The sequence below is a fragment of the Phyllobates terribilis genome, unplaced genomic scaffold, assembly GCF_046119375.1.
Source record: "Phyllobates terribilis strain yellow unplaced genomic scaffold, ASM4611937v1 Scaffold_11__3_contigs__length_659146591, whole genome shotgun sequence".
Lineage (NCBI taxonomy): Eukaryota > Metazoa > Chordata > Amphibia > Anura > Dendrobatidae > Phyllobates > Phyllobates terribilis.
The window spans coordinates 631625543-631638466 of NW_027362771.1; the positions used below are offsets into that span (position 1 = coordinate 631625543).

At 43.2% G+C, this 12924-nt stretch overlaps 1 protein-coding gene and 1 pseudogene across 1 annotated transcript in view; both read right to left on the reverse strand.

The window, feature by feature from the left end:
* LOC141167505 (olfactory receptor 6B2-like) overlaps nt 1-8100 on the reverse strand; it is a 47544-nt gene extending 39444 nt beyond the window's left edge. Inside the window, exon 1 of the mRNA XM_073654904.1 lies at nt 8026-8100. Coding sequence (XP_073511005.1) covers nt 8026-8100 — 75 coding nt within the window. The remainder of the gene's footprint in view (nt 1-8025) is intronic.
* Nucleotides 8101-8962: 862 nt separating this feature from the next.
* LOC141167506 (olfactory receptor 6B2-like) lies at nt 8963-12924 on the reverse strand (annotated as a pseudogene).

Sequence of the window (12924 nt, forward strand, 5' to 3'; positions counted from 1 at the left end):
CGGCCTCATTGGACTACTGCAGCGCTGGTGCTTCTCACCAGATACCACAGGTGGCATCACAAACTCTTATAAAATCAACAATTATCCACCCTTTTATAGACTGACCCCAGGGTACGGGCCCGGGAGCCGACCACCGCGTCATCCCAAAGCCCAGGCAAAGGCCTGGCTACCGAGTCATCCCCATCCCCTTGTCTAGTCATATCCTCCTCCACCTCCTCTGCTGAACTCATCGACTGGCTGACTGAGGGTTGACAGTAAGTGGGGTCTCCAACCTCGTCATCATCACCCTGTCTGTTCTCACACCCGTCGTCCTCAGAGCAAAACTCTTCCTGCCCTGACCGAAAAGTCAAGTTGTCGCTCCAATCAGGTATTTGAGTCTCATCATCGTCTTCATCATTGTCTCCACCAACAGGAGTTACAGTTTGGGAACAAGGGTCTAAATTATGCTCGGAACCTTCTTCAACTGGTCCTGGATCCGACTCATAAAGATTCTGTGCATTAGTGCAGATCATTTCCTCGTCTGGATTGACAGAAGATTTGGAGCAGACCTCCGTTTCCCAGGCTATAGTATGAGTAAACAGCTGTGTTACCCCATACTCAGACTGGCAGCTGGAGACTTGGGAGCTGTGAGGAAGCAAGTGCGATTGGGGTGACACCTCTGAGGACTGGAGTATTTGTGATGTTGAAGTTGAGGTGGAGGAGAGCCCACTTGAAGGAGCATTTGATATACGTTGAAGCACCTGCTGCTTTTGTGCCTCATCTGGAATTTGTAGCGATGGGCGTGTCCGTAAGAAAGGGATCGTATCACATTGTCCACGAAAAGAAGTAGACATCTTAGTTTGGCTGGAAGATGGTCTTTCATCTGCAGATGTTACTCCCCCCCACCGCGGGGGGGCTCGACCCACCTGCGGACAGGCACCAGTATTGAGAGAGGGGGGCTGGCCGTCAGGGTCCACTGCAGCTCTGGCACAAAACCCGGCGACACGGAGGTCGCACGGGCAGGAACGGACTGGCCGTGTCGGCTTCGCACTTTTTTGGTTTTAGAAGGGCATGACATGCCTATATCTGTGTCCCCCCCTCATTTTACTCCCCCACCTCTTTTCTTTTCATATGGCTATATGTACTTGTCACTTTTCCATGTGTTAGTTGTGTATTCTGAGCAGTTTTTCAGCTTTTGGACACCTTTGAAGTATTTTCTATGTGTTTTCTATGTGTTTCTATGTGTTTTTGTTTGCCTGCCATTGGTTTTAACGGTGTTCGAAGGTGTTCGACGAACAGTTCGACGAACAGTTCGGCGAACATAGAACTGAACTGAACTCGAACACTACGGGGGTGGCTCAACACTACCAGCCACCCACAAACCTACAGGCTGCAACACTAAAATGCCAGATTTCTGGGCAGCTCTTTGCACTTGAAATAAGGCCTTTTAAGCTCGTGGAGGCGGAAGCTTTTCACAACCTCATGCCGGCGGCGGCCAGGTGTCCATACTCGGTACCCAGCCGCCACTATATTTTCCGGTATCGCCACAAGAATGGGTCCCACAACATTACCCGTGCCCTCCCCAGTGCATTTACTTGGAAGGACCACCTAACCACAAGCACGTGGACAGGTGAATTTGGCCAGGGACGGTACGGAGCCAGTCCTCAACTTATTTTCCTAAGAGTTGTATTTTGCTCTGTGAAAGGACTGGCATAGAGGGAAACTGTATGCACCCTGCTTGTCTTTTCTCCCATGAAGTCCTGTAATTGATCTTGTTGCAGAAGCAATGGCAGCTCGTCCAACATCAACTCGCAATTGTCGGTGGTGCTTTGACACACACACATCTTTCTTTGCACATTTAATTTCTTGAATACAGAGTTGGACAATGACCTGATCTGTAATGCGTTTTGAGAAATAACATGCTTAAGCATTGCCGCTTCACATTAAAAAAGCAGCCATAGAGTGTCCGTGAACCATTCCTCACAATTTTCTTAGCGAGGACTGCTTCTTGGCAGGGTTGGACGGTCCCACCAGAGAATCCTCTGGTGTGCCTTGGCTTCTACCTCAGGAGAGTTCATGAGAGCGCTAACTATGCAATTGCTATGGGGCTCTTGAGTGGGGGAGAAAGGTGAGCCCTCAGAATCAAATCCTCTGGTGAGCACAATGTTTTTCAATCTGAAACAGCTTCTCAGTGGGAGTTGTATTTTACCACAGCCATATTCTTTAGTTCGGTGAAATGACTGCAATAGAGGGAAACCGTATCTACTCCGGCTGTCATTTCTCCATCACCAGATTCCGCCCATTGTCACACACGAACATGCCTGGCTGTATGTTCTTCGATGAGAGCCACAGATCAGGCTGCTGTGTTACAGCTTTCAACAACTCTGCAGAGCTAGGCGGTTTGTCAATTAAGCATTTAGCATGTTATCTTCAGCACAGCCTGCTGCCGCTTGCCCAAGGCAGTGCTGAAGTGCTGTCAGCTTGTGACTGATGGGGTCATTTTGGAGATGGAGGAGGAGGTGCATGAGCGGAACAATGTGATTACATTGAGGTTAAATTGGTGACGCTGTTTTCTATGCTAAAGAAAGATCCTATTGTTTTGTTTTTTTACGTAATTTTTTAAGACAAATGCATTCACCGGGAAATGTCATTTTAACATTTTACAACCTTATCTGGCAATGTGATGTGTGACACATTATCAGACACATCCTGTTTTATTTATGATGACCATCAGGCGGCCATTACTGTTATTAGAGGGCCAGCAGGCAGCCCTCACTACTGTCATATAGCCATCCATTGGCCCTCACTTAAATTTTACAGGTCCAACAACTCGCCCTCACTAAACATATTTAGAGGCCAGCAGCCAGCTCTCACTAAGCATTTTTGGAAGGCTAGCAGCCAGCTATGCTCTGCATAGCAGTATATTGCTACTGCAATGTAATGGATCCATCAAAGGTGGTCAAATTTTCTTCTTCGTATATACTGTATATTATGTACAGATTGAAACTTGGAGGGTCAGCCGGTAGCCATCACAATTTATAGAGTGTAAGCAGCTGGCCCCCACTATTTTTAGACTGCCAGCAGGCATCTTGTGGAAAGAGGAGACCAAGTTGGAGCTTTTTGTTAAAGCACTGGGTGAATTGCCTGTGTGCAAGGAATCATGAAATGTGAAGATTCCCAAAGAATTTTGGGTCACTATGTAGTTCCCAGTGTTAGAACGCTGGGTTTGCATCCTAGGTCATGGGTCTTACAGCAGGACAATGACCCTAAACATAATTCAAGAGGCATCCAGAAATGGATGGAAACAAAGCACTGAAGAGTTTTGAAGTGGCAATTCCAGCTCCAGTAGCGTCACGTCTCCCACCACTAATTCTTACATAGCAATGCTGAAGAGAAACAGCTAGTGACACATTAAATCAGTACATTTTGTTAACTTTGATGAATTTGTCAAATTTGAAAAATTTCTGTCAACTTTGATGAATTTCTGTAAACTTTGTTACATTTCTGTCAACCTCGATGAATTTCTGTAGATATATGTGACCAGAATGAACACTCATTTTCAGAAGATGATACCTAGCACCTATCTCTATATCAAATGCTGATAGCAGTGTTATTAATAGGGGATATATTAGATTTGTTTTTCTTTTTTTTCTTTTTTTGGGTGCAGTACCATGGTCTATAAGCCAATAGTCCCGGACTAGATGCCTGCAATATTCTATCCCTTGTGCAATAGCTCACCGTACATGTGTTGCAGATAAGAGAATTAATATTGTAGAATATAAAATAGATTTTAACTGGCCCAGAAAAGAGTTTTTTGGCACGTTGCAGCAACAAACTATGGATGGACGCAAGCAACCCTGCATGTTTTGATGATTTTCTGAGTGCAGATAACAGTAAATAACATGAATCTGTCAATAAGTTTTTGTAAAAAAGCAATCAAGTTATAGACAGTATAAAAGATGTATGTGACTACAATCAACACTCATTTCAAGCAGTTGATACCTAGCACCTGTCCCTATACAAAATGCAGCTAACAGGGGTATTAATAGGAAATAGAAAAGATTTTTTTTTCGGTTGCATTTCGGTTCAGTTAAAGCCTCCTCTTTAATTGTGAGCAGCAAGCATTTTGTAATGCACATGCCCGGGCTGAGTGGCGTGTGCTTGTGTATGTAGTGATTCCACTGTGCCATGAACCGGAGAGTGCCTGGAGGGGCGTAACTAAGTATCTGCCCGATCCGACCAAGGTCGCACAACGGCATACGACGCCAGTGCACCAGGGAGGAACCGGGCAGAGGGACCAGGTGCTACTCCAGGTCAGACCCCGGACACGGCTGTTGACCCACACAGGGGAATACTGGAACAGGCAGGTTAGGCTGGCACACCGACTGGTGAGTATAGGCAGACACGGCTGGATTACAGACGGGTGGATGCTGGTAAGCACGACTGGTATGAAGGCAGGGAGGTACTGGCAGGTACGACAGGTTGGAGCACCGAGTGGATAGGACCCAGTACAGACTGGGACTCAGGAACAGAACCGCAGATGCGGTTGACAAACAGCAGAGTGAGGCTGCCCAGAGCGGTGAGCAAGAGCAGAACAAGACGAGACCACCCGGAGCGGTGAGCGAGAGAAGATCAGGACAAGGCCGCTTGGAGCGGTGAGCGAGAGAGGAGCAGGACGAGACTGCCGAAGCAGCGAGCAAAGGGTCAGAGCAGAGCGAGACGGCCGGAGCAGCAAGCAAAGGGTCAGAGCAGAGCGAGACTGCCGGAGCAGCGAGCAAAGGGTCAGAGCAGAGCGAGACTGCCGGAGCAGCGGGCAAAGGGTCAGAGTGGAGCGAGACTGCTGGAGCAGCAAGCAAAGGGTCAGAGCGGAGCGAGACAGCCGGAGCAGCGAGCAAAGGGACAGAGCGGAGCGAGACTGCCGGAGCAACGAGCAAAGGGCCAGAGCGGAGCGAGACTGCCGGAGCAGCGAGCAAAGGGTCAGAGCGGAGCGAGACTGCCGGAGCAGTGAGCAAAGGGTCAGAGCGGAGCGAGACTGCCGGAGCAGTGAGCAAAGGGTCAGAGCGGAGCGAGACTGCCGGAGCAGTGAGCAAGGCAGAGCAGGCTAGAACCGCCGGAGCGGTGAGCAAGGCAGAGCAGGAGGGACAGGGCTCTGTTCACATGGAACAGACAGGAAGGGAAAGGCAGAACCAGATACCCACAAGGTACTTTCAGTGAAGTAGTGAGTGGACCACAAACTCACAAACGGAAGTACAGTGACAACGAGCAGGAGTTAGGTACGAGTTCAGACTCTGCAGAAAAAGGGAAGGTACGGACATAGAGAAAAACAGGAAACAGGCTAGGAGGGTATTCAGACAAGAACAGACACAGTAGCAAGATACAGGAGCGGGTCTAGGTATGCAGCCCCTAGAAGGCGGAAGGAACAGGCTAGGAGCGTGTTCAGACAGGACTGACAAGATACAGGAGCGGGTCTAGGTATGCAGCCCCTAGAAGGCGGAAAGAACAGGCTATTAGCGTGTACACACAGGCCTGGAAATACAGCCTCCAAGATAGGCAGAAGACAACAGGCTAGAAGATAATACAGACAGGACACAGTTCTGACACGGGAACTGATACCGAAGGCAGAAACATAAACGGGACCTGGCATATCAGTGACCAGAAGCCAACTGACAGAACACAATGCTCAGGCAGGGTTTCTTGGGAGGAGCTGGGTTAAATACCAGGTGACAGACAGCAATAGGCTGAGGACGCATCAGGAGTGTGTCTGCAGCAGGTACAAGAAACAGGAAGTGATCGGGCGCCGCCCTTAAGCTGCAGAAACAGAGGCAAGCAGACAGCATGGAGGGAAGCCAGGCTAGCAGACTGGATTTTAGATCAAGTGCACGCTCTTGCACAGTGGGAGATGGACCACTATGCAAGGATGCCGCCAGGTATGTTACACATTTCAATAGACAGAGAAGCGGGATGTTTACACTGATTATAGCATCATAGCTTCTCACCATCTTTGTCGAGTCCTCAAAGTTTTGGAGAATAGCACAGATGTCAGACATGTCAGATGCTGAAAAAACTGCATTATTTTTAGAGCAGTAAAATTTGCCTACCTCAGAACAAGTTGGTACAGTGAACTAGCAATATAGCGATGTTACTGGTCACCAGAAAAGTCTGGATTTAAATTTTGAATGCACAACTGGCACAGATAAAATGGTGTAGAATTTTTAGATGCTGAGAAAACTGCAGTATTTATGCCCAGTAAAATTTGCCCACCTCAGATCATCTTGGTACAGTGAACTAGCAATATAGTGATGCTAGCGGTTACTGGACAAGTATCTATATCTGTGTTAAACGCACAACTGTCGCAGTTTGAACAGCATAGAATTTTTTGTTGCTAAGAAAACTTTGCAGTATTTGGATTGCTGAAAATTTAGCACAACTCAGGTGGACTTTTTCACTATTTCTACTTTATAGCCATGCTATTCAAATCTACCAGGTTTGGCTACATGCTTTTTACACAGAAATGTACCAGTATAAATGGTGTATTATATTTCTTTACAAAACAATGTGCAGGATTAAGAGCAAAAAGAATATTATTATCACCTGAGAAGTGCTATAGATATGATTTCCAGCAGCTGATTGAACGTGCAATGAACCCTAACCTGTCCTACGCTATTCCTCCACAAACTCTCCCTAACAGCAGGCTTAATATTGATTACAATGAGCCCTTACAAGGGCTGTTGTTGCAGATAAAATAAATAAAAGTGGTGTGGAATCCCTGCCTAATTGCATGTCAATATTCTCTCCCTCGTTCAGCTGCAGCTCACCCTTCTGTTCCTATTTCCTGGGTAGACTGTGACGAGCATAGGGTCCCGGGTCTCATATAGACTTGATGACGTTATGAGGCCAGCCAATCACTGTAATGCCACAACCAATATGGCTATGGCAATACAGTGACTGGCAGGCAATCCTCGCATGTTCATTGGCTCTCTAAAAAGAGCCAACCATGCGGGGCGGGGAATCAAGCTCTTGTCCGAACATTCAAAAAATACTCGCTGAGTAACGAACATCCCGAGCGCAGTGATGCTCAGGCGAATCACGAGTAGTGACGGGCATGCTCGTTCATCAATAGTGTACTCTTTAATCTATCAACTGAACAGAGGGATACCTATACCTAATGTTCACCACTGGATACAAAATTGGGCTCCTATGTCATAGATTTTACAACCCCCTCACAGCCTATGGTCTATCTGTTTGATGCAGGCCTTTTGATTACCTTTGGTGCTATCCAGAGTTCATTGATCAGTATATATGTATCCCCCCTATTAATTTGGGGCAGATTATCACTTCCATATGTTTAAATGGAGAAGAAAGTGTAACTGTCTGAATTTTTAGGTCATGCGTAAAGAGATTTAGGGACAAGATATCATTTTTTTTAAAAGAGGAAAAAAAGGTGAAAAAAAAGTAGAAAATTTAAAGTGATGACCCATTTTTCCATGATACTTTTTTCTGAACAACTTTAATTTTTCTGCATACTCTTCACACTATTTCTTGTAGGGTATCATAGAAATCAGGAAGGATTTGTGGGCTTGTTCGCGCTGCTGATTTTGGAAATCGCCAATTTCAGAAAATTCCTGAGAAAAAAACACACTCTACATTTAGAATATGAGGTGCAATATCTGGTTCATGGGGATACAATCCTGGTTTCTGGTTCGTTCTGTGATGGCTGAATATTTGATCAGGGTCTTCCATCTTAGACTTACTGGGAAATCTGGGGGTTCGGTGGCCCCCCTAGAAGAGGGGGTACTGACCCAATTCATACTATCAGTGAGTCTTGGACATGGCAACCTGACAACTCAGTCATCCACTCTGGTGCAGTGGTGTGCTGAGCTGTTGTTGATTTGATGGACAGCTCAGCCGTCCAATCTGAGTATGGGAAGTGCTGAGCTTCCTACAGGTGTGCCCTGTTGCAGGTGATTATCCATGTAACATCTAATCAGTGTTTTTATTTTTATTTCTGTTTTATGTTTATTGATGTATTCATGCCGGACCTCAGACCTCATTCTGACCATCCATTTGCCTATTCCCTTTGCGATAATCAGTTATCTTTTTGGTTTTCTGACCTTTGACCATGACTTGACATTGCCTTTTTCTTTCCCCTTTAGTTTATTACGTGCTCTCTTGGTATCTCACTTCGGAACGTTTGACTACCCTGTCTCACGGCTTGTCTCAGCGCCACAGTGCAATCTTGGTGTTCCACCAAATTTTAGAATTTTTCATGGTACCCTAAAGGTCTGATAAATGCCTCCAGTGCCACCATCTTTATGACCCTGTTAAACTCAGTTACAAATCTGGCTGAGTGCAATTTTAGCAGAATTATTATTGAACCTAGTAGTTAGGCTACTGCTGTAATTTAACCACAATGATCATTGTTCTTACTTGTTCTAGTAGGGACAGAAGCACATGAGGAGTTTGATAAAGGAAGAGTGTTGATTTGTCCCCCACACACACATACACCGATGAAGGAATGTTGATATGTTGCTTTGGAAAAGAGAACTAAACAATGGCCTCTACATCTATCAGATGCTGATTTCTACGCAATTAAAAAAAGAATTTGATAACATGATCTAATCCACCACGCTACTCAGTTAGTGCGATTTATTATCCATGTGATCAAATATTTACTTGTTAAAGCTCCCCTGTGGTCTAATAAATATACTTTGACCTGCTGTGGTCCTGCTTTAGACTCACTGTGCAAAAAGGAAAGTTATCTTTTGACTATCAGGCTAGAACATTTGTCTTGTATCAAGTTCTTCATTGAAATACATGTAACTGACATATGGCCAATAGATGTGATATGTGTCAATTAAAAAACTGATAAACGCTAGTCAGGGTTACCATTTTGCCTTTTTTTTTGGACAACTTATCAAAAAATTTTGACACTTTGAAAAACTATATTAAATCAATAAGATTGTAAGTGACACTTGTCCGTAGTCTAGAATTCTGATATGAAGACATGAGCTGCATTCACAGTGAACTTCCCGGTCATAATAATCTGTATAACCTTCTTCAACTTCAAAAAATCACAGACGCCTCAATTTCTATTTAACGGACTGAGCAAAAAAGCGCTCTCTTTTTCCGGACTGTCCTGAAATATCTGAACGATTGTCAACCATGCCACTAATACTGTAGATGCAAAGAATCCAAATTATTCTATTGATTTTTGTACATAAAAAAATTTACACAATTTTTTTTTTTTTTTTTTTACAGCTTCACTTATATTTTTGTTCCTTAGACTGTATATAATGGGATTGATAAAAGGAGTAAACACAGTATACAGCAATGATAGGAGTTTACTGATTGTAGATGTTTGTCCTTTTGTTGGGAAAACATAAGCGCTGAACATGGTGCAGTAGAATATGGAGACCACAGTGAGGTGGGAGCTACAGGTGGAGAAGGCTTTCTGTCTACCGGTACTTTATGAGATCCTTAATATGGCAACAATAATCTTGGCATATGAAGCAATTATTATTATCATTGGGATCATTACTGTAGGAGTACCTAACAAAGTGATTTCAAGGTGAACAATGGAAGTATCGGAGCAGGCAACGTCCAGTAGAGGATTCATGTCACAGAAGACATGGTCAATTATATTAGGTCCACAAAATGTTAACATCGTTGTTAAGAGAGGTAGGAATGACTGAAAGGGAAAATCCAAAACTCCATGAAATAAAGGCCAATTTCATACAACAAGTCCTTGTCATTATAGATGCATAATGGAGGGGATTACAGATGGCCTCATATCTGTCATAAGACATAACTGCGAGGAGAAGACATTCAAATGCTTCTGAGGCACAGAAGATATAAAGTTGGGTCATACAACCAATAAAAGTAATGGTTCTCCCACAATAAAGAAAGATTTGAAGCATCTTAGGAACAATATTTGTAATCACCAATATGTCACCGATAGATAATTGTGAGATGAAGAAGTACATTGGGGTATGGAGGTTCTTGCTGGTGGACACCAGGGTGATGATCAGGAGATTCCCACATATTGTATCACAGTAAAGCAATAGGAAAAGGCAGAATAGCAAAATTCCTAAATTCTTGCTTGCTTGAAATCCTAGTAGTAAAAAATCTGTGACCACAGTAAGATTTCTTCCCTGTATTTAAAAGGAAAGGAAAAAAGGCGTAACGTTATTCAGTTCCTGTCGACGTTAAGTCATATAGACATAAAGACTCGCACCAATAAAAGATTTTGGATCTGACACCAGCTAAGTTTGTTGAAGTATAAAGGTTCAGCTAGAGAGATGCAAACATTAGAAAGCCGTATGATTATTCAGCTGAAAGCTCCGTTTATCTTCCAATCCAATTGATGGGTAATACAGTGGGGAAAATAAGTATTTGATACACTGTCGATTTTGCAAGTTTTCCCACCTACAAAGAATGGAGAGGTCTGAAAGTTTACGCCATCATGGATTAAAATCCTGCTTGGCACACAAGGTCCCCCTGTTCACGTCAGCACATGTCCAGGCCCATTTGAAGTTCACCAATAACCATCTGGATGATCCAGAGGAGGCACTGGAGAATGTCATGTGGTCGGATGAGACCATAATAGAACTTTTCAGCATCAACTACACTCGCCGTGTTTGGAGGAAGAATAAGGAGTAAAATCCCAAGAACACTGTCCAAACCATGAAGTATGCTGGGGGAAACATAATACTTTGGGGGTACTTTTCTGAAAAGGGGCAAGATGACTGCACCGTATTGAAGGGAGGATGGATGAAGTCAAGTATCGCGAGATTTTGGCCAACAACCTCCTTCCCTTAGTAAGAGCATTGAGGATGGGTCATTGCTGGATCTTGCAACCTGACAATGACCCAATACACTTAGCCAGGGGAACTAAGGAGTGGCTCCATATGAAGAATTTCAAGGTCATGGAGTGGCCTAGCCAGTCTCCAGACCTGAACTCAATAGAAAATCTTTGGAGGGAGCTAAAACACAATCTTGCCCTGTGACAGCCCCAAAACCTGAGAGATCTGGAGAAAATCTGTATGGAGGAGGGGGCCAAAATCCCTGCTGCAGTGTGTGCAAACCTGATCAAGAACTACAGGAAACATCTGACCTCTGTAATTGCCAACAAAGGTTTCTGAACCAAATGTTAAGTTCTGTTTTTCTATTGCATCAAATATTTCAAGCAATAAAATGCTAATTAATTATGCAAAATTCATACAATGTGTTTTTCTGGATTTTTTAAGGTTCTGTCTCTCACAGGTGAAGTAACCTACGATAAAGGTTACACACCTCTCCATTCTTTGTACGTGGGAAAATTTGCAAAATAGCCAGTGTATCAAGAACTTATTTCCCCCACTGTATGTCATTGTCAAGCACTTGCATAAGTAAATTAACTGAACATCACATCATTAAAAAGAAGGATGTAAAAGAATCATTATAATTTATCCAAACTCAACCTCAATGTTTTAGAAAACAATTTCAATAACTGCCAAGTAATCCGGTTGTTTCAGTTTTGATGATTTAGTCCTACTAACTTTCCTCTACACCCCCGATGACTAAGGTGCTCAGGCAGCCCGGCACTATGCGTTCACATGGATATTGCCACTGTCACCATTGAATCATTGGTTGATGGATGAATGTAATACTCTGCCTCACTCCTGCTGCTGCTGATGGGGAAATAGAAAACTCTGATCCCTTTTAGCTAACCATCAGAGTGCTGGTAATTGTTGCTTTACATGAGATTTTTTTGAAACACAGACCTGCAATAAATACAAACTTTCAGACTCTGCATTTTATTCCTAATAGTATTTTGTTTCATTTGATGTCAACAGAGATTAGGGTAACTAAAGCTTCACTAAACCCCTTCTTTATATTTAATGATAAAGGAGAGGTTCATTTCTTTAAAGTTTTTTTTTTCTTAGCTATATTTAGTTTTCTTTTTTTAATGCAGTCATCCACATATCATTAGTTTGTACTCTTAAGCAGTTACAGTATATGCCAAAGAATTTATTTATTTTGTTTAACCCATCTTTGTAATATTTAGCCTAAATTACAATTCAAACAGGTATGATACAAATCTGATATTGCCATCACAATACTGAGGACACACAACTACTATGGCACCATTTTACCAGCAGCCATATTTCATTGTTTGGTACTTTAATGACTCCTTGACTTTAGTTTTGACTAAAATGTGAGATACAGATTTAGGGAGGCTAGTAACAAAGCTGAAGCTAGATGGGAAGGGACAAAAAAAAAACAAAGAGACATGGAGAGAGGAAGAAAATACAGTCACAAAGGAAGACCATTTCAGAGCTGAACATTGGCAGACATACATACAAAGTCAGAAATGTGCTCTAAAGGAAGCATTGTATAAAAGTATAGTGAATTAATGTGGGTGAAATACACAAAGCTGTCGATGAGGGGCAAGATCACGCTACAAAATGATTACTGGCAACTTTTGAAATACCAATACTAGTTTTAGCGAGAAGATTTTCTAGAATAATTTGCTTAGTGATGGTGTGCACTGGGAAAAAAAAAATCACCTGATCTGGAAAAATAAAAAGCACAATTTATGTCAAGTAACGGATATAACACATCTACAACATGATGATTCTTTGAAGGTCTTCCTGCATCTCCACGATTTCCAGAACTAGTCACTGAGCAAGTCTACCCAATGAAGACAATGACAAATGACCTACAGAATAAAGCTTTACTTCTACAGTAATGTGTCTCAGCAACTCTTAGATTTATCTTCCTTATACATCATAAGTTAAATTAATAATTTAGATTATTTGGAATTACAGGTTTCAAGACAAAAAATGAAAAGGGTGGACGGTTGACATCCATTTACCACCTTTATTCATTTTTTTACTGCATCACGGCTCCTGAGCAGGACATCAGGAGCAGGCGGAAGGTGCTGCAGCGCTCCAGGACCGCCAT